General features: G+C 38.8%; 1 protein-coding gene across 1 annotated transcript in view; it reads right to left on the reverse strand.

Annotated features, from left to right (window-relative positions):
- The window catches only part of cdh2 (cadherin 2), a 134,463-nt gene extending 111,356 nt beyond the window's left edge, over nucleotides 1-23,107 (reverse strand). Inside the window, 2 exon segments of the mRNA NM_001127418.1 lie at nucleotides 10,016-10,127; nucleotides 22,608-23,107. Coding sequence (NP_001120890.1) covers nucleotides 10,016-10,127; nucleotides 22,608-22,676 — 181 coding nt within the window. The 5' untranslated portion in view covers nucleotides 22,677-23,107.
- Nucleotides 23,108-23,676: the final 569 nt, after the last annotated feature.

The following is a 23,676-nucleotide window of genomic DNA, read 5'->3' on the forward strand; positions in this document are numbered from 1 at the left end:
TAGATAAATATTGGTTCACAAAGCAGCCCTTCAACTGAAAGAAACCTGAAACTCACTGCCCAATTCAGATAAAGAAAATTAATGAGCAGACAGATGGATAAGGTATTTTATTGTTAAACTTGTTAGCCTCTGTATGATTTCAGCTTGATTCTTTCTGTATGATTCTTTTTACTAGGAAATGTCTAACAAATAGATGGAAAATTGCTTTAAAGGTAAGAAAACATGATGCAATCTGCATAAATAAAAACATACATACATATAATCTGCATTTCCAAGTGACAATCGCTTTCCAACTGCAAGTGTTACCTATTCCCTAAATGGGTGTGGTTACATATCTGCTACCCTCTGTGTGCCTGAGAGGGAAGCAGATATGGGTTACCCTCTAAGTGTGTCAATTCCTTAAATGGGAGTGGTTAAATATCTGCTACCCTCTAAGTGTGCTGGGGCCCTAGATTTCCCATTCAATAGTCTATCTGCAGCCTCTAGTTTTGGTCGACTTTGGAGAGTCATAGCCTCACAGCATAGGCAACAGGTTATATGGTGGCACGGAGTATATTTTTCTCTGGAATGACAACTGCCCCAATGAAAAATGAGGATTCATGCTGCAGTATGATTAATTCCTACTCCTTCTGCATGTCCTGTATATGTCCTCTAGTTAACTACAAGATGCCCAATTGTAATAAAGTTTTTAGAATATACAGAATTTATGGTATTTTCTTTAAATTCCAATACTGTTGGATTCACGTATGATCACTACTGTGATCAATTGGTTAATAATACAAAATTTGTATTATGATAGTTTATGAAATTCTACAGTCAGCAAGCACTCAGTAGGTAAGAGTATTTTAATTATTTCTCCCCTTGCCCTACACTGTTTCAGTAGAGCATTATGTAAAGTATTCATGTATTCCTAAATCAACCACGTTGCCTCCCACTGAAGGAGCAGTAACAAGCCTGTCATACTGTAAAACTAATGACACTGGAAAGGAATACTGTTAGAACACATGTCCCAATACTGGGAAACAAAGAGACAAATTAGTCTCCCATCCTCCCTGATTTGGCAAGTACTGTTCTTAAAAGAATGTGTATATCAGTAAACAAATGATATATAAAAGGGAAAATTATTCAGGAACATTATAATTCCATATAATGGAGTTATTTAAGAAAGTTATTATTGTTTATTTGAGAAGTATGTTTATCTAATATTGTGATGTAAATCCTTTTTTTTTTAAATTGCAGAAACATTGTTTCATATGATTTATGGACCGTGTGTGGGCTCCGAATTATTGTCTCAATAATTTTTGTAACATGATCGCCCAGGTTAGAAAATTTTGGTCGGATAACGATAAAATCTGCGCATTTATCGTACAAATGTTAGTTTTAGAATATTGCATTTAAACGTACCATCAATATCAAAATCTGAACATGTATGGCCACTTACATTCAACCAAATGGCATTAAAGTTGGTGGTTTCCAAATAAGCAGGTTACTGTTTGAAGGGATTGAAATGTATATTCCTGCAGTATTTTTTTTTGTTCATATCTTACACAGCATTTAGGAACCATGTGATGATTAACCTCTATACTCAGTTTGCCATGTAAAATAAAGAACGCTGAGTTGTACTCACAAACATGGTTCTTGGCCAGTGTGGGAGGTTGTACAGACATCTGAAGAACAAACTGTGCTTTGTAATGCTGGATACTTGTGGTCACATTCAGTATTTATGTGGCTTTTTGTGTTTTTATATGTCAGTTCGGGTTATTTGTTTGCCTTTTGGTTATTCTAGTGGTCTTTGGATACAATACAGATAAATCATTTCCGCTGATGTGTTCTCTTTTCATTTGTTTTTTGCACCACTGCCTTGTAAGTTAGTAATTATCCCTTTTACCTCTAAAAAATAGCTAACCTAATCCTAAACAATATATTTTTTTCTATTTATATTAGAGAGTGCAGATTAAATATATCTAGATATTTTTTGACGAGTCTTATGTAGAAAAGGTGCATATACGCTATCTGAATGATTTCGTTTTTTACACTCACATACCTGATTTCAAAGACTGAAAGAAATTTTAAGAGCCATTTTCCAACCCCCTTAGGCTTAGGGGCTGATTTACTAACCCACGAATCCGACCCGAATTGGAAAAGTTCCGACTTGAAAACGAACATTTTGCGACTTTTTCGTATGTTTTGCGATTTTTTCGGATTCTGTACGAATTTTTCGGATCCAATACGATTTTTGCGTAAAAACGCGAGTTTTTCGTATCCATTACGAAAGTTGCGTAAAAAGTTGCGCATTTTTCGTAGCGTTAAAACTTACGCGAAAAGTTGCGCATTTTTCGCGTAAGTTTTAACGCTACGCAAAATGCGCAACTTTTTACGCAACTTTCGTAATGGATAGGAAAACTCGCGTTTTTACGCAAAAATCGTATTGGATCCGAAAAATTCGTAAAGAATCCGAAAAAATCGCAAAACATACGAAAAAATCGCAAAGTACCGATCATTACGAAAAAAACGCAATCGGACTCCATTCGACCCGTTCGTGGGTAAGTAAATCAGCCCCTTAGAGTCAGGCAATCCCTCCCTCACCTTGTTCCATAGTGAAGTGATAGATTCTGGGATTTTAAGTCCCTGTGCTTTCCATAGTGGATGGTGTGCAGATTCTCTGGAAAGCAGAGGGACTTCAAGTCCCAGAATTCTTAACTTCATAATGGAAATATTACAGAGGGGTTGGATTACACAGTTAGGGGTATATTTATCATGCTGTGTAAAAAGTGGAGTAAAACATAACTGGTGATGTTGCTCATAGCAGCCAATCAGATGCTTGCTTTGGTTTTCTAACTGTTGAAATCTAATTGCTGATTGGTTGCCCTGGGCAACATCACCTGTAATGTTTCACTCCACTTTTTACACAGCATGATAAATATACCCCTTAGACTAAAGGTGCCCATACACAGGCCGATTCTAGCTGCCAATATCGGTCCCTTAGATTTGGCAGCTAATCGGCCCGTGTAAGGGCCCTACCGACGGGCCTGCCCGACCGATATCTGGCCTGAAAATGGCCAGATATCGTTCGGGCAGGTTAAAAAATTTAGTCGGATCGGGGACTGCATCGGCTCGTTGATGCAGTCTCCGAACCGACTTTGCCTATAGCTGTCGTTATAATTCGATCGTTTGACCCCAGGGCCAAACAACCTAGTTAGCCTGTATTCTCCGGATATCACCCACCCATAGGTGGGGGATAACGGGAGAAGATCCGCTCGCTTGGCGATCTGAAGGTGTATGGCCACCTTAAGAGGGGTAAGGAACTGATCCCTGCAGCACATGCAGATTATCATGGTTGTCTTTCAGTTTGTGGAATTAGGTATGTTTGTGTAGATCTGTGTATATACAAAGGTACAAGTGAATGCACATAGGTTTACCCCCAAAGTGAGAATAACACTACGACTTGTCTCTAGGCTATTGATCAGGAGACCACAGCTGTCATGTTTAAAGTGGTCATACATGGGCACAGACTCATTGATGCGGTCCTTGGAATTAATTTGTTTGGCGACAACCAGTGTGAATGGTTTTACTAATAATCTGCAGGACTTATCATAAAATAATAAATGAAACAGTTTACTTGAATTTGAAGGATGCTGTGCACTGTGAGTTAACTAGTGTGCTTCTTGTCCCCTCCTGACCTGTTTACCAAGTAAATGGCTATTAAAGCAGAGTCAGCGCTAGGAACACAACAAAAATGTTGAAATAACACTTTCAGCTGCTATAAAATGCAAACTTCATCAGGGTTCTATTAGCAAAGTTTGTTTTGTTTGTGAGCATGCTACAGCAGTTCTGAGGATAATAACAACCTAAACTGAGACTGCTTTTATCCTTATACTGCACACACACCATGCATAAACAGATATCTAAGTGTGTCTTAAGAGGGCAATGAACACTAAAAATAAAGCTCAATTTTCCTGTTCATCCTGGGATGTGTAGATACATTATAAAGTTTCAGAAAGCTTCCTGCACTGTTCTTAACAAAGATACTGTAACGGTATAGCGCAACACAAATACATCTTCCTTTACTGTTTTCTAAAATTGTTTACATTTTTAAAGTTAATTCCTAGTAAAGCTTGTGACGGGTGCCCCTGTGCCAGTAGCCAGGGACTGATAGTTTATGTATATAGTTATACTTTGGTGGCAGTCGGCACAAGGTATTTACAAATAGATCTGGCATTGTATCACAGTGCCTATCCTCACAGTGAAGGGGTCTGTGAATTCCAACAGCCAATAGGCCACCTTATAGTATTCACTGGCCAATCAGAGGAGTTCATGAGAAGAAACTGGTGACTGGGGACTTGCTATTTGGAGTTTTCTTAGATGAAATAAGAATTTATTTTTTTGCAATCGTGGTTGCTTGTTAATTACAGTAGATCATAGTACCTCCCGTGACATACCGCAGCTTGGAAAAGTTGGTTGGCAATTCTCTACACTGCTAAAATTTGATACATTCGTTGCTTGCTCTACTAAGCAGCTAGTGATGTGTGGGTCAAGGAATTCCTTGACCTGCACCAACTAAAACCAACCCAACCCACCATACAGCTACACTTTATATACCCGCATCTGACGTACCTATCTCTCACATCATAGGTTGGGACATGGCAGGAGGCTGCAAGTCAATAAAAGGTAGCAATAGAAGTGTTGGAGCCAGGAAAACACAAGAGAAAGAGATTTAGGCCTAACATTCACCAAAGGTGAAAAAATTGCCGGCCTATCCTGATCCAAGATCAAACTGTAACTGCAGCTCTAAACAGACCTATAAAATGATAACAGTTTACCACAATGGCACGTGGTACGCTTTGTTATGTATGTTCCTGTGACAAAACATCACAAAATACCTTTGTACCGCAACGAATGTGAAACACTGGTAGTATAACAAATCAGTTGTATCATAAGGCAACTCTGCACAACTGCACAATTGATTGTTTTACCATATTTTTGTGGCACAAAGGTACTTTCTGATATTTTGTAGGCAATTAAGCACAGGCACAAAGAGTAACACATGCCGTTGCCCTTGGAAAGCAGCTACTGATAAACCTGAGGTGGGGGGAATGAAAGAATATAAAAAAAAAAGAAATTTCAGTTATTTGTGGCATCTGAATTGAAAAAAATAATGCATCCCATATAAAAATCTGATATTTCTTTAACAAAGTCATATGTTCCTGCTTTATTTCCTGCTAATGATATATGCAAAGTGATATTCATTAGCTTTCTGTATGCAAATCTTAACATTGGTAAGTTGTGGAATATATGAAAGTTAGAATTACATATGTTATTTCTAGGGACTGCAAGTACTGTGGGTTGAATTAACATATCTACAATAAGATGATTTGCATTGCTCTGTGGTTACCTTTCTTGTTGTCAAAGTACCTTTTTTTACAGCCCATGAGATTTTTGCCTGAATTTGCAGGGAAGAGTATCAAATCATTTTTTGTTGATTTCAGAATAAATGGATAAAGCAATAATTATCACAGAAATTTAGTTGCATTTATTATAAATTTTCCTGAAACATTTATAATCCACCATCAGGAAAAAAAGTTTATAAATTATAAAACATATCATATTATGTTACTGAATCTGACTCACTTGGCACTAGTTAAGGATGCCCAACTATTTTTAGGAATATCGGTCACAGGAATAAGGCCCAGGAAATGATTAATTGTGCTTTAGGCATTTTTTTCTGATGATCAACCAATTTCTAGAGAGGAACATTTATTGTCATGCATGAGCATATAAAGATAAGCTGTGTGCCTTTTACCCAAAAACCTGAGCCCTCACCACAGGTTCCTCATGAGTAATTTCTGATTCCCTTTGAAAAGCCACATACTCAGGGCTGCCTTTATGTGCTCAGGCTAAAAGGCTCATGGGGAAATGCTAATGTATACAGATCTGCCCTCCTATTGAACTCGCCCTCGCACAGAGAAAGAACATTTTTTCCCTGATACAGACATAAACTGTGTCATGTTAATTCATTTAGGGACATTTGGGGGAGATGGCAGCTAAGTCCACACATATGAGGCAATTGCTGATATCAGATCAATCATCATTTCATTACAGGTACATCATCACAACTGTAAGGGCCTGCTCAACAAGCCAAATGCCAGAGGTTACTGTATTCTAAATGGAAAAATTAAATTAAAAGTCATAAATGAAAAAATATAGTTGCATAAATAAGAATAAAGTGAGAGATTCGGGCCTAAAAACCACCAGTTCCAGTGCTGTTGTAAATTTCCCATTAAAGAAGAAGGAAAGGCTAAGTCACTTGGGGATGCCAAAATGTTAGGCACCCCCAAGTGACTTTAATCGCTTACCTTTTACCCCAGGCCGGTGCCGGGGGTCCCTGCAGTGAGCGTTTCCTTCTTCCTTGTTCCTTCTGTCGTTAAAATCCCTGGGCCGGCGCATGCACAGTAGAGTGAATAGCAGACTTTTCTATTAAAGTTTGGCTTTTCACTCTACTGCGCATGCTCAAGTGCGGGAAGAAGGAAGAGGAGACACTCGCAGCTACCCCGGGCTGGTGCTGTTTTCTCCTAACAGGGGCACCAGCCCGGGGTCAAAGGTAAGCGATTTAAGTCGCTTGGGGGTGCCTAACATTTTGGCACCCCCAAGTGACTTAGCCTTTCCTTCTCCTTTAATGGGAAATGGACATGACTTTCCAGGCTGCTCAGTATGAATCATTCTACCATATGTAATAAAAGGCACTAAGTTTATCCAGTAGCAGTAACCCACAGCAACCAATAAGATGCTTGCTTTTAAACAGGTGACCAGTAAATGCTACCTGCTGATTGGCTGCTATGGGTTACTGCTCCTGGACAAAGTTAGTGCCTTTTATTACTATTACATTTCCAAAAATGAATAAATATGCCCCAAAAGGTAATGGAACACTGGGTGATTACCTGCATTGGCACCCAATAGTTTTCTTTCTCTGGGAATTGAACAAAACAAAAAGCTCAAATATGCAGAACTTTTTGGCAATTCCCCTCTCACTTAGTGCACACTTTGGTCACAAAATGCTATAAAATCACTTAGAACAATAACATTGTATGTATTTTTTTCCCAGCATAGATTTTGTCTTTTCTAATTTGCCTTATCCCACATGCCAGATTGCAGCAAATTTTTTCTAGTAAGTGCAACACCAAACACTGACAGACAGAAATTCTTTCAGAACTGGCTTTAGCTTTATTCTAGAACTGTAGTCTGCCCTTGTCCCTAGCTCAGGAATCATGTGATTACATCCAGCTATAGGATTAGAGGAAGATACAGTGTTCTATGTAAGTAAAATATCAGTGGCACTTTGCATGCTAGTAACAAACATTGTGTTGGGTACAGGTTTAGTAACTTGGGCAGCTGAGGCATTTGAAATAGAATCATGAGTAGCAACTTATAAAAGGCTTGTGATTATTTTGTTATTGGGAGTATATATTATATTTTGGAGTCTTTTTGGTGACCACACAATAATGTAAAATAGAGTATTTAAATTTGATCATTACATTACATTAACATTGATCATGCAGCATCCATCCGTGTGACTTAAGATTTCTTACATTTTTTTTAATACATACATATATATATATATATACATACATTCTCTTGAAGGCTCATTTTTGTTTTATTATTTATTGCTACCCTGACATCCTAAAAGGGATGGTAATGTTACACTGGCATGTTAAAAATTCTCCTGAACATCTTTTGTGACAATTTATTGGTTATTCGGATTTGTTTTATATGTGGAGAGCTTACCATCAGGAGTACCTATGAATGCCAGTCAACATCTCCATGTATTTTCAGGTCCAAAGGATGCAACTTCCAGTATAAATATACTTCTAACTTTACAGATACTGTTCAGACATGCAAGTAAATGCATTTGATTAATGATTATATGGTGCAGTGGAAGATGTTTGTGCTTTTATAAGCTTGTTAATAACAGTAATTATGTTGCCATTTATAACATCACCTAAATGAGCAGGCCTGGGCCAGTACTGGCAAATTTGGACCCCCAGGTATGTATCAAACAATTATCTGTAGAAAGTGTTATATTTTAAGTCTGGATATGGAGATAAAAACTACCACAAAATCCAGAGATTCAGAAGTTGCAATAATGTATTCTCTGCTCTATGTAAAGCAGCTGGTTGTATGTGCAGGCTAAATAAATAAAGCATGATTAAAACAAATAATATCAATACACATTGCTTAATATAACAGAGAGGAAAAATAACACAAAGCTTGCACCTATTTATGTGGACAGAATGAAAATGAAATTATTGAAGACTGTGGCAATAAGTCTGAATTAAGAATTTTAATTTGTTAAAAACCTGACAGAACTGGGCTTATTTTTAAATCTTGCTCACAAAACACATCCCCTTTTATAAATGTATTCATTAAGTGACTGAAGCAGTGGGGAAACTGAGTACCTTAATTCTGAACCATCTCTGTTCATCACTCCTTCCTGCATTTAAGTTTCAATTACAGTTGAAAAATGCAAAATGCTACGTGAAAATATCATTACTATGAGCTATAGCCACACAGAGTCATGGTAAATCAAGTCTATTGCTTTTTGTTTCAAGATTCCATTCCTCTGGCACCTTCTCAATCCATCCAGAAAGATTTATATACAAGACAGCAAACTAAAGAAAGAGAGATCGGCCCTTATAATCTCCTTCAAAGTACTGCAAACGAAACACTTTATCAGCGCAACCACATTGAAATTAACAAAACAGCAACTATATCTCTATCTCTATATAGGCAAACTAAGCTTAATATGAGTTTGCAACAAAAAGCTATAACCCCATATAGCAATATAATTCATAATCAATTTATGAAACACCATATCAAACAGTGAAATACAGGGCAACTGCCTATAAAATATTATAAGACATATGAACAATTTTCCAGCATTCCAGTACCTCAGCTGAGAAGCTGCAATATGTAGTTTTGATGTTGGAAAATTAATGTCAAGCCTACACAGTGAGACTAAATAGCATTAGTTATTGTCGCCAGCAATAGAAAGCAACGAGAGATAAAAAAGACCTGCAGTTCATGCCTTAGAGAATGGCAGATACAAAACTGGGATATTAAATAGTGTCTTAACATAAACAAAAGAAGCATATATGCACTGTTTCATAAGTAGCAACCTATTGCATCCAGAGATAATATTACGTGTAAGATGTTTAAATAGGTATTTAAATTCCATTCTTGTTCAAATGCTTAGATCCTGACTACTGAAAAAATGTCTACATATAAGGTAGTACCAGAGCTTTGTATTGTGTTAGCCATAGATCAAAACAAGAAAATAAAGAGTAAAAGATACCTTTTTTTTTAAATTATAAAATGTAAGCTTTCAGGACAACTTCTCTTCCTCAGGCATAGTATATTTATTTATACATAATTTGTATTCATTTACACCATGCCTGAGTAAAGGGCCTAAACTCACATTTTATAAACTACTAAATTAGCCAATAAGAGCCCTGTCAGACAAGGAGAATTGCCAAAAAAAGTAGCAATCTGCAGCAATCTAAATGCGATGGGAACGCATTTTTCAGGGATATGTTGCCTGAAGCAGCACAGATTTACCCTGGGCAACAAATGTCACTGTGCCTCACTTAATCTGATTTTTTCTAAATATAAGGGACCAAATTATTATAAATTCTTTTGGATCAATCGATTTCATTTTGAGCACCACTGTATTGCTCTTGATAGCTACAGCGGCCAAAAAGTCATGTGTGCTTTACACATATATTCTTGTGTTAGTAACTTGCTGACATGATATTGGAATTGTCTGTTGTATGAAATTAACAAAGATCTGTCTAGTCCGGTGATGTAAACTAAACAAACAAAATATAAATATGTTTATCCTGAGAATGCTCATTCTCCACATAGAAGAATAACAGAAAGACAGACACATAGACAAACATCCAATATAACATAGCACCTGTATTATAGACAGTTTTTACTGTTTACAATTATCTAATGACCTTACCATTTAGAAGCGGCTGCCCTTCATGTACACTTCTGTAGACACTGGCGTGATAAACATCCTCAAGAAATCCTGTCTTGCATAATCTGGATCCCCCGAGTGCTTCAACTGGTCCCTGAAATGTAACCGAATATGACCGTTACACTTGCAGCCCCCATTAAGAGAAGACATTTGACTTGGCATAAGCCTTTTTTCACTATAGTCAAGTATAACAAACTCCTTTGTTTCTCAGAGGTTTACAATTAGAAGTGTGGGGGCCAAGGGTTAAATTTTTTGATAACTGGTATGGAAGAAACAAATCCCATTTGTCTGGTAAGATCTAAACGCTAAACAATCTTGCTTCTTTTAACAACTGAACTTAACAGTGGTTGAGCCTTAAGTGGAATCATAGGGGAGAACAAAAACATTCCTTTTAGAGAAGATAAAGCTTGCAGAGAGCATTTCACCATGCTAACTTATTTTCAGGCACAGACACTTTAAATGTCATGCCTTAGCCAAGGAATCTGTACACAGAATTAACAGAAAACGTTCTCAAAAAAGGTAATGAACCAGAGGACAAAAGGAAACTTGATAACTGTATAAAGTGCATTACTGTGCCGATAAGGTCTACATAATTTTGAAGGCATTAAGAACAAAAACATCAACATAGCCCCTGCCTCAGCTCATTTCCATTTAATTCTCAAGGTGAAATTGCATTTTAACTGTTTTAAAGGCTTTTCTTGTAAAGTCTACCACACATTGTGGAAAGAGTAATTTAGAGGCCTTTGTGTTTGTAATAATCAGAAATCTCTGCTTTTGCCACTCATATCTTTCAAAAGAAGAATACAAGGAAAAAAAATTCTCAATGAACACTGGCCTTGGAAAAAGGGTTGCGAAAACAGCAATAAAGGGTAAGAGCATTTTAATGGTTGTTTTGTCATCAGATAAACAATGTGACACAAAAAAAGGTTATGTGTGCCTTAAAAAGAGCTTAAAATCTATAGAAATTTACTTGCAGACATTGTCAATATAAATGTAATTCAGTACATGACACTCTTCTCTAAAGAAAATGGCAGTTTGCAGAAGGTAATTTTACAGGAAAATAAAAGCGCCGGTGTGCTCTGGCTTCTTGGGGGGAAAATACTTATTAAGGGATCCCAAGCAATTTCTCAGGAAACCGAGGCTGGGAAATAGCAGTGTGATTGTGCTCAAGTTTGCAAGGGACCAAATGGTCCGCTCTGCTCATTCTCATCAGAGGAATGCAGGTAGTGAGATATCCCAGTCACAGTGCAATCAGACAGGAAGCTCATACTGAGAATGCTGTTTTCACGCTGCTTCTAATCACTACCTATTTCGTTTATTTTAACATTACAAACAAAGATTAGATAACTAGCACGACACACAAAACAAAACTTCCTTTCAACTTCCTGTGATGAAGAGTCAATGCTTATTATTAACTTTCTCCACAGCATGGAATCCTTCATTGCGGCTATATTATATACACCACAGCCCACAAGCCATGTTCATTTCTCTACTTCCATCCCAGACATGAAAGAAAAACCACAGTAACCTCTGTGAAATGCTTTCATTTCTTTAAATAAATGTCATTTCTAACCCTGAGTACTTGAAGTGAAAACTCTGCCCTGAAAAGCTTTCAGTTTAGATTTTCTGAATTTGGTGGATCAAGCCCCCCCCATCAATACATATAGGTCTGTCTATGGATCTGTGAATGCCTGCTGCAATCTATGGCAGGTGCAAATTTGCCCAGTATTTATAAACACGCCCCTGTGCTGGGGTCTTATTTATAAGTTCCAAGGTAAATTAACCTCTGTAACTTATAAACCCCAAGACCCCAGCACAACAATATTTAGTCATGTGAAGTTCCATTCCCCCGTGGTAGCCAAGATTTAACTGTGGGCGACTAATCTCGCCAGGGTCCTGCAACACAGCTTTCTATGTGAATAACACAATGTAAAAGCAAAATGAATAAAATGCATGATTTTATTTAAATTCAGAACAAATAAAATTTAGGACAGAAAATTCAGTATAAAGATAAGATTTCTTATCCAAAGTTTAAAAAGGTCAAGAAGTCAAGTCAGTGGGAAAGAAAACAATTATTATCTTACCGTAACATCCCACTAGATTAGATCAATAGAGTGGAATGCCTCACTAACTGTATGGATAATATTTGTCATGGACAAATAATGAAAAGCTTCTCCAGGTAAGGCTACATAGGAACTTCTGTGTGACCACAAATATCATTGTGGCCAGTTGTATAATATTTCTCTATGTTTATGAAGAGGGACATTTAAAGAATTGCCAGCAGCCTGATGTATAAATGTGTCAGTATATAATGAATGGTTCCAGATCATCCACCCAAAACAGAGAACATTATACAAGACCATCATCAAGCTCCCTTTACTCACTCAATGGCTCTAAACCCAGAACTGTGATTTGGATTAGATTGCACCATGATGCTGACTTTCAAAACATGTGTGTGCCTTGCTGTGTGTGTGTCATTTAATACAAAGATTCCTTTATGCTAGCCAAAAAAAACCCTTACATATGCCCTCAACCTGTACCACACCATAACTAATTAAAGAAAATCTAAATTAGAAGGAACACGCCTGGCTTGTTACAGTCTGGTTTGCCTTCTTACTGCCAAAGTGGATTTGAGAAGCTCTAGTGGTTCACTTCCCCACTGGGAATGCATCAAAAGAGCAGGATCATGCTGATTAAATTCCACCTGTCGGGAATTTGTGGCCCTACTGAAAGCAAACTGAAAGCAAAATGCTAAGAACAAAAGAAAAGATATATTTTGAACATCACAGAGCATCTGACAGACTAACACTACACTACATGAATATGAAGGCAATTTACATAAAATAAATGTATTGTGAATTTTGGGAGGAAAAACCTAAACAAGCCTAAACACTGCAGAGATGACTTGCACAGATCTAATAATCCCTGTAAGAAGCCATCTGCTCACTTATTACCATTTCAGGCAATAGATCCTAAAATTGTGCTCTGGTGGCTTTTAGAGCTTTAAAAATCCCTAAACATATTATTTTTTTCAGGAATTGCATCTTAACATGTTGTGTTCATCATGTTAATGTCTCACAGAACACAAGCTATTTCTCTTCTGCTTAGAAATAGGTGGTCACACATTTTAGTTGGCAATTAAAGCCTTGTTCCTCTCCCTTTTCTCCAATACAATTTGCAACTCACTACATTGGCAACAACTGCTATTGTGAGTGCAGACAATGGTCACAAAAAAAAAACAAAAGCTCACGGGCATGAATAAAAGTTTCACTCATTCCTGTTACTGGCATTGTGTCAACTTCTCAGCAAACAAAGGACAGCACTACATCTCTAAATAATCCCTTGTTAAGACTTTTTTAATAAGAAAAGTTTTTAACAAAGTCCTTAAAGTATTTCCTATTTCCTGGCTGAAAGATGTTTTTTTTTACATATCAGAGGATGTTAAATTAAACAAACTTTCAAAAGTTGGCTTAATTTAAACGCAGCAAAACAGCAGCACTAATGTATAAAAACCTCAGACACAAAGGGAAATACAAGTGACAATTACTCACACTGTCAGCAACTTGAAGCAAACTGACAACTCGGACAGGGAAAGCCGACTCGACACCATAAAATGCACCTATTCATTTTTTTTTTTAACAAAGCAAGTGAATAAGGATTTTAAAATATGCTGTCTGATTTTTTTTTCGGCAGATAATGAAGATGAAGTGCTTTGGTTCTGCTTTCCTTCAAGGACATTCAGAATGATAAAGAATAAAACATTGTAAACTTGTATGAAACCCTTGAATTGTATAAGAAGCCATTGGCAATCAATAAATTATACAAATTGCTAGAAGTGACCAAACTGTGGTTCAGTAGAGGTCTAAGAATGAGTACTTGCTAAAGTTATACTAAATGATGTATTGACTGTTAGATATGCATGCCCTGTTTTTCTGTATGACTTTTATTTGCCTGGACAATCAAGCAGTTAACAAACAGGGCCTTCATCATCCCAGACACTATAATTACACTGTTAAGTACCATGAATTAGACTCATTAATAATGATCAACATTGTAAATTGTTTTAGAACAGTTTTAAACTCTTCCTCCCCGAAAATCTGTGTAATGAGTCTTCCATTTAATATCTCTAATGAAACGCAAAGATTTCATTAAGCATTTTATTTATTTTTTTTGAGAATTTAACACAACAACAATTAGGAGAACATGTTTTATTTACAAACTTTTCCCGTTCAGAATATGGCTACCTGATATATGACTCAAAAATTAGCAAATGAGGACAACATGATTACTATTATCATAACCCCATTAGTTCTCAATTACCAGTAGGTGAGTGTTAAGAATGAAGAATGGCAGGAGCGTAACCGAAGTACGGCAGAATAACTATCATGTAACAAAGCACAATAAAGGAGTCCACCTATAAGCATTACTAGGCATTTTGTTGCCCAACTAATGACAAAACACCCAGAATCACTCCCCACTGATCTAAACACAGATGACCTGGAATCCACATCTGCTAATTGGTACTTCAAAAATGCAGCAGTCAGCAGTTCTGGGCAACAATCGATACAGGGTGATTGCTCTTTAAATCAATGGGGAGCATTTACTGGCGTTTTGTCACCACCCACAGAGCTATTAATTGCTGGGCAACAAAACACCTTGAATTGCTATGTGTGCTATTGCCCTTACTGAAGGAAGCTACTGTGCATGTTCCACCATCATTATCATTATCAAGATACAGAACACTTTACAATCATTTATAAAAACTAGATGTTACAGAATACAAATAGAACTGGCTAGGCACTGTAATATTTGGCAGTTTACAACTTATAAAACACATACATATGAACCCCAATATCACTACAAGTCATCTTGCATGTTTATTCAAAATAAATGAATACAAATTATTTCCCTGTAGCATAATTCTACAGGGAAAGGCAATTTAATATCCACACAAACTGAAGGTATTATATTATTACAGGTATGTGATCCATTATCTGGAAACCCATTATCCAAAAGGTTCCGAATTATGGAAAGGCCAGCTTCCATAGGCTCCATTCTAAGCAAATAATTCTAATTTTTAAAAATGATTTCCTTTTTCTCTGTAATATAATAAAACAGTACCTTGTACTTGATCCCAAATTGGCTTTATATAATGTTTAAATGATTTTTAGTAGACTTAAGGTATCGAGATCTAAATTACCTAAAGACCCTTTATCCAGAAAACCCCAGGTCTGGATATGAGGTCCCATTCCTGTATTATTATTTATTATTATTATAGTAGCCCTTTAAAATTAACTTTTAGGATATAACACAATGGGATGTAATGCAATTTACAAATGGCCTTTATTTTGTAATTAGTGGATTTTAGTTTTTAAATTATTTAACTTTTTTCCCTGCAGTTCTCCAAACTTGGCATTTAAACTCTTATCTGGCTGCTAGACCACTGACAGCCAAGTATTGCTCTGCATGGCATTATGAAAATTGGGTAGGGAAGGACCTGAATATAAAATAAGGATAAAATATAGTACTAGCAGTACAAATCTACATATTGTTGCTTTACTTGATTGCTTCAACACTAAGAAGGGTTAAAGCATGCTGGGAGCAATGTTGCTTGATAAAACTTTTCTCCATGTCTGTAAGGCCAGTGGTCCATTAATATGCAAGGGATTACTTCAATGAGAATCCAGTCTGATCTGTGCAAACCTGTCTCCATGTATTTTGCTTCTGCAACTGGAGCTGGAAGCTTCAAGCACAGTTTTCTATCACAAACCAAGCAAAGAGCAGTGAGTCCTCAGTTATGTTGTTTGATTTCAGTGTAATATCTTGAAACCAAAATTAAACAATGATTCCCATAAGCAAGATACCAGCAAGATGACTGACAGAGTCCTTGAAAGCACATTCTCATTGGTGAATTCTCCTGCATCTCAAATTTGATTACAGTGAGAAAAAATACAGCAAATGTTGTTAAAATTAAATGAACAGCAGCCATTCTTCATGTCACGTTGTTGCAGTCTGTTCATCACCAGATTGAGATCTGCTGATATATGGTGCCCTACTACATATCTACAAAATGCTAAAAGATGAACAGTGTCATTCTATCATACACACTGGAAAAATACCTGAAATTACTCTCACTGCTCTAGCTTTTATTTGGGAGGTTGCCCTAAAGCAAAGCTCCTTCTAAAAGTAGATAGTAATTGGCATAATTTTTTAAAATCTCATTAAATTTCAATCTATTTTCTGTTCCCTAATATTTAAATTAAAGTCTACCTGCATGTTTATACAATGTTATATTTGTCTTAAAGCTTACTTTCTGGTTCTTTTATTTATATACAGAAACCCCCACATATGGAAGAGGCTGTAGTGCCAGTAGTGTTTCTCCATCTGTTAAAAAACAATGATAACATAGCCTAAAGGGTTACCTTTTTAAGATTCTTATTATCAGGGTATACTTGCTAAAAAGTTGTTAGAATCATTATCATAAAAATTCAGTTTAAGGTAAAGAGTTTGTTACAGCAGGCAAACTTTTTATGCACAAAGGACAAATGTGCCTTAAACTCATCATGTTAAACTCAAAATATTATAAAATTGTTAAATAAAAAAAACAAACTTTAAAAAAGTTTTTTTAAAATGGAAGATATGGGGGTCACTCTAGAAATGGATCTGGTTGTGTGTGTGTATCTAAATAGATTCTAGAAAACTAATAAACATCATGAAATACTGATCTTGCTATCTAGTAATACATTTCATTACGTTTAAAAAAACCATGAAAAAAATATATATTTTATTATAGCCACATGAACTTGGAGCAAATTAGTCCCATAATGGTCAGAGTAAAGCAAAATGATAAAGCTTTGCCCTCCTCCCATGCCAACATAAGCTATCTCGAATAGAGAAAGGAGCAATGACATCTTATGTTCCATGTTCCTTGTTGTTTAAAGGATTTGCCAAGAATTCAAAGAAGAAAGAGGCTATGCCTAAAACGTTTTCAAATGCTTTGTAGTCTGATTAAATGTGATCCTGTTCCCTAGACAAGCATCTTGTGCATGTTTGCAATAGAAACCACTGCTGCTGGAATCCTCCTGCTCCTACCTAACTGAAAACCCACTCCTTCGTTGTTATAATCTTTATCATGGTGCCTGTTAGGTAAAGATAACTGACAAAATCCTTTCAGTCTTTTATTCCTCTGCACGTCACTATATATCTTTATTAGTGTATCCCACAGATGGCAACTCATTCTGATCTCCATCCCCCACCCACTGTCAGTAATTTGCACCTGAATTTTACTTGCTACCCACTGTTGAATTGTTGCAAAGCATATAAAAAACACTCTAAATCTTTAGAAACAGGAAGAGCATGGAAAAATGGGGGAGTGGCCAGTGGTAGAGTGGGCATGGCCAAGATACACCTGGACCTCTGGAACTGGTCTCCATATGGCCTTACAGCTAAGGCATATAAGGCATACTCTTCAAAATAAGACTGCACGCATAGCCTGTGTATGTGTGCCTGAATTTCAAGTTGCCTTGAAATTACACGTTTTTATTTCACTGCCTCTGTTCTAGCAGTGAATTGTAAAAAAGTGCATCCTTCTTTAATCTGTATCCTTTCCCTAAAGAAAACGTCAGATTTCAAGAAATTTGTTAGCGTCAAACAGCTGGAAAAACATGATCATTAACTTGTATATATGCAAACAGATGCATTTGGTAGTAAACATGTGCACCAGACAAATATCTGCACCATATGGTCAACTAGTGATTCCCCCCCCCCCCCAACAGCACAACACAATTTCACTACTGTTTTTATTTTGCTTGTTGGTAGAGCTAATCAATCGTAACAAATGTATACGCTTTGCTGGCAAAGCCTTCTAAAGATTGACATAGGCATATCTAAGTAGAAATACAATTAACTATATTATAACTGCTATAAGCATAGGAAGCTGTCACAATCACTAAGAATATAATATACATTTAAACTGTCATACTTTCTTCAACCACTGTTGCTCAAGAACACTGTTCAGACTGCAAGGCTGTGGCTCAACCCCCAAAGAGGCAAAATCGCTGGATGGGCCCAGTGAGATCAGTAGGTGAATACTTTTTTTTACTGTTTTGTCCTTAGAGCTACAGCTGGGTGACTATAATGAACATATAGTTATATGTTATTTTGTTTCATAAGGACACCAAATAAGTAACCTCTAATCTAGACTGATCTTTGGATCAGTGGTGCACCTAAAAGTTCCCATCCCCCCTGTAAATATATTTTGGAGCTCCCCTACACAACATGTTTTCCTTGCTAGGCTCCTGGGCCCTACTGCCACAGGGTCTGCTTACACACAGTTACATCATAGCTTTAGCAGTAAACTTTTATAGAAAAGGCACTCTAATACTATTTTGCATTCTGTAACCATTGTTTGATGTAATATTATTGTACAGTGATGCGTACTTTGTTTGCACTACAATAATAATTGATGATGAAGTAAATCTTCCGTCTTAAATTAATTTTCTAATCATAGGATTTAAAGAAATAGTTTAGTGTAAAAATGCTGTGCAAAATAAAAAATGTTTTCAATATAGTTAGTAAGCCAAAAATGTAATCTATAAAGGCAGTAACCAATCAGTGACTTGAGGGGGAGGGGCATATGGGATATAACTGTTCAGTCAGTTTGCTTTTGAATCTGACCTGCATGCTCATAAACTAACTGAGCAATTATGTCCCATATGCCCCTCCCCCTCAAGTCGCTGACTAACTAAGAGGTTAGAGAGCTGAAAGCAGGAAGTAGTGTTCTGGCTGTTACATTAGACATCTGCTCTCTCCAGCCTTTATAGATTACATTGTTGCCTAACCAGCTATATTAGAAATAGTTTTTATTTCGCACAGCCTATCTATTTTCCCGGTTTTATTCTTGCACTCAACTGTTCCTTTAAGAATAACACCAAATAAATATCTGTCCACATGACAAACTAAACTGACCAATAATTTAAATTTACCAGATAATGTGAAAACACATTGATATTTCTAGTAATTCCAGCAAGAAGGGTTATTATTATTAGTATTATAATTAACATGTATTTATTAGGCACCGACATATTCTGCAGCCAGGTTCAATAAATGTCTATATACACTGAGCATACATAATTACATTCAAATCTACCAATAACTGATATAAGAGATAAAGAGATTCCTGCCCAAAAGAGCTTACAAAGAGTGCTGAAGAACATGCTGGCTTCAATAAATGCAGCCCAGTAATGTGCAAGTGTTCCTGGATAACATTAAAATAATCTGCATATTCAGATCTGAGAACAGAATTGCATTGGACACCTCAGTTATTAAGCACTTTAAGTCACATGACATTAAGGATACAGATTTGTTTCCCAAAAATCCACTTCCTCCAAACCTTGCAAAAAAAAAAAGTAAATAAAAATCCCAACTACAATCCTGAATCTAGTGAATCCCTGTTATTATTGTTATATGGGTTTTGGCACATATTTTCAATAAAAACTAACTGAATGATTTATGTATTTAAAACCTATGACTCTAAATCATTTCTTTATACATAAATGAGGATTGTGGACATGGGCAGAGCCTCCGAGTTGAAATGGGATTGTTTCTGCAGTGCAAAATAGTTCATCTTGCCAATAACACTTGCTTGTTCTGAGCCGTCAGCTTAATTTCCTTATTTCAATGTGGATCTATACTCTTTCCCAACATCTTTGGTCTTAGAATTAGCAAGTGCCCTATACTTTGAATTGTGACATTCCATTGTGCTGCATGACACATACCAGTGAGAATATTAAAACAGAAAAGGGAAATTAAATTCCACAGCTGGAACATTACTGATGCCTCTGATATTGATAAAACAAAGCCCATTTCCTGCTCAAATGTTCAACTTACCCTGAATAAAGCTTATCTAAAATCTCCCAACCAAATGTCACCTTCTCACATGAAATCCATAGGAATGAAATGTCACAGACCTATGCAATACATCATGCTATGGAACCTTATTCACTGCCTGGAGTAACTTTAACAGCAAAAATAACTATAAATCCCGAATGTCACTACAGCCAGATATAAGTGTACATAAATGCTGAACAATGTAATTATTGTAACTTAAAATATTTCTCCAAGGAATAAGGGAATCACACTGCAAATATGTATTACAATGTGTCGAGATATAAACCCATTTTCCAGAATACTGAAGCACAATCTGTACTCTGTAAGGTTTACAAGGCCTTAAACCTGTGCCCAGCCAAAATCACACCATCTGTCTGATCACTCTCTATACAACCTTACCAGAAAATGCACTTAAACTAATAATAAGACTTTTAGAGGGTGATTTATTTATTTTAATTAAGAAATAAAGCAATTCTAAAAGTCATTGGAATAGTAATTGGTTCCGAAAGGCACCTACTGCATCTTGTGGCAAGGGCTGAGCCTTAGACTCAATGCGTTTTCCCATGTACTGTGCTGCAGTCAGGAGTAAAGGAGTTCATTCATTCCTTGTTTGGGAAAAATCTGGGGTTAGTGGGTTAGTTATGTGCCTTTCCATTGAGAAATGTGTGTAAAATTTGCTTTTTTTTCGGTTATTAATTATTGAAAAATTCAGGTGGCAAAGATTTGTCTGATTGGGGTTGTGGGTTTTTTTGAGAAACATGGATGAGATTGGTGACTTCTTAAAAAGCATTTTGCAGAGGAGATACGCCATACAAAAGGCATATAAAAGCAGGAAGACAGTCAGCACATTAGGGCTTACAGACGGTAAAACCTGGAGTCAGACTCTAAGTAATCCCTACGGCTATGCTGGCTCCAATTTAAACACCATGGACAGTAACTGCAGAGATGCAGAAACTCCACTGAACAGGGCACAGGGCAAGAGCTACAGACTTGAAAAAAAAAAACAAAAGAGAAAACGGAGAGTGAAACATGGAAATGGAAGGGGTGTACAGAGACATAGGGGTGGGTGGAAAGGCAATTGCAAATAAACAGCCATAAAGGAAAAATAGTTGTAACAAATATCCAGAGTTAGCAAAACAATAAAGCAGATGATGCAGGGAATGAATGTTCCAAGGAGCACCACTCCCCTCACCTTATTGTTACTATGAGATACAAAGAGATCCTTTAATGCCAAATATGCCCACCCACACAAAGTAGGCAGTTAGCCTTGAAGACCACCGCCCCTTAAAATCAGAGACAGTGTCTATTTCATGGAATGCCCAGGAGCTTATTAGAGGTACAATGTGCCTGATATAAAGGCTAGGAAAGTAATAGGAGGCAAAGAGAATGTAGATAAATAAATATAAAGCTTACACACTTGCATTTGCTGATAGAGTAGAGCAGAGAAGGAATGGAGAGGAGAGAGGGTCAGGCAGCTAAAGAGATTGAGGATCTCCCTCCAGCTACTAGTAAATAGTATTATGCAACAAAGATCTGCACCATCTGTGCTACTGTTGCCAGGAGTCTTCATTTTAGCTTTTACACACTGTCTCACACAGCAGCAGCATTTGGGTTATTGTATGCAATCACAACCAACCCCCCACCACACCACCCCCAGCACACACACACAAAGTCACAGGCACTTTTATACACTGCCCTGTAGCCCCTGGTACCAGTGGGCAGTATTCATGGAAGCACTGCGGGCACCCCAAGCACATGGAAGAGCTGAGCAGGCTGGGTATCAGTGTGGGGCTGGAAGGGTAATTTCAGGCACTTCTGGGGGGAGGGGTTTTACCCCCACAGCATGGAGTACCCAATATATAAATGTAAAGGCCACATAAAAGGCAATATTAGCATCTCAATCCAGACAGACATTACAAAAGGGACAAGTTGACATAAATTGTTTCATGTCTCTGTGGGGAAGAAGGACAGTAGCCCCTTGTTCATTGTTGTCTCTCCCTGTACACTGAATGCCCCGTACCCCCTACTAATACTAATACTAACGGTTGCCCTTAGCCCTAGTGCCTTATCCGCAGGCAGAGGGGACCGGGGAACAAGCGCATCCCAGCGCCACCTGCCATGAGCGGGAGAGCCAAGAGGGACAGGGGCAGCGAGAGACCTCAGGCGAACCCGCTCCCTGGCATCGCCGGTACCAAGCGGCCGTGTCTAGGGGGGGGGAGTGTGCCAGGCCGGGCTAGCGGCAGGGGGGAGTGTGCCAGGCCGGGCTAGCGGCAGGGGGGAGTGTGCCAGGCCGGGCTAGCGGCAGGGGGGAGTGTGCCAGGCCGGGCTAGCGGCAGGGGGGAGTGTGCCAGGCCGGGCTAGCGGCAGGGGGGAGTGTGCCATGCCGGGCTAGCGGCAGGTGTCTGGGAGGCGCCACTCAGGCTCCTAGGAGCAAGTGTACAAGTTACCGGCCGCTGTTGGGCCTACGGGGCGGTTTTAGGGAGGTGGGTATGAACATAGAGGCACCATAATCTCCCCCAGCACAGGGCTACATTCCTATATTGTCGGACTGCATCTCCCACCAACCCTCCACTGTCGCCGGGAAGCAGTGCAGCCGCTGCATTGGGAGTGAGGCTGGCGGTGCCCATGTTACCCAGACGCACAGAGCGCACCGTGTAGCCAAGCCCCGGGGCCGTACGGGCTTTACCTGGTGCAGCATCAGGGCCGCTAGGATGCTGAGGGCAGTCGGTAGCAGGAAGGGCTCTTTCCGGCACATGGTGCTGCTGTTAAGGGTCGGGGAGGGAGATGGCTTTGACTGTAGATGAACAACGAGGAGCCGCCGGTATAGTCCAGGCTTACAGAGGCAGCAGGGTGCCCGGGGAGCCGGGCATGGGCAGCGGGACTCGAATAACAAAACACAAAGCTCCGGGTGATTTCCAGGGGATCCTCTTGCAGTCTGCACCCACCCCACGGGAGGAGTCCCTCAAAGCTGCCGCCGCTGATGGGTATCAAGGCTGCCAACCATAGGCTATCCTCTTCCTTTTGTTTCCCAACTTATATTCCAAAGCGGGGGATAACGGGAGGCGGAATGGCAAACACCCAGAGTAGGAGACAATCCAGGGGAGCGAGAGTCGCTGCGGCAGATGCTGCAGGTAGACGGGGAGATGGAAGGGAGAGCCTTTAGTCCTTATTAGCCGCTGGTCCAGCTCCGTCTCACACACAGCACTTTCCCACTAACATCACACTCACTGGTTCCCAGTGTCTCCCCTGCTCCCTCCTCCTCCTCCTCCTCCTTCCCCGGGTGCCTCACTCACTGATAACAATGCAAGGCGCTGGCTGGATGAATCCCGGGCGGCTCTCACTTGCAGCGCCCCGCCCGCTCCTGTCACTCCTCACACACAGTTTGGTGAGGTGCCCTCAGCCTCCCTGCCTCATATACAGATTGGTGAGGTGCCCTCAGCCTCCCTGCCTCATATACAGATTGGTGAGGTGCCCTCAGCCTCCCTGCCTCATATACAGATTGGTGAGGTGCCCTCAGCCTCCCTGCCTCATATACAGATTGGTGAGGTGCCCTCAGCCTCCCTGCCTCATATACAGATTGTTGAGGTGCCCGTCAGCCTCCCTGCCTCATATACAGATTGGTGAGGTGCCCTCAGCCTCCCTGCCTCATATACAGATTGGTGAGGTGCCCGTCAGCCTCCCTGCCTCATATACAGATTGGTGAGGTGCCCCTCAGCCTCACTGCCTCACACACAGATTGGTGAGGTGCCCGTCAG

The sequence above is a fragment of the Xenopus tropicalis genome, chromosome 6 (genome assembly GCF_000004195.4).
Source record: "Xenopus tropicalis strain Nigerian chromosome 6, UCB_Xtro_10.0, whole genome shotgun sequence".
Taxonomy (NCBI): Eukaryota; Metazoa; Chordata; class Amphibia; order Anura; family Pipidae; genus Xenopus; species Xenopus tropicalis.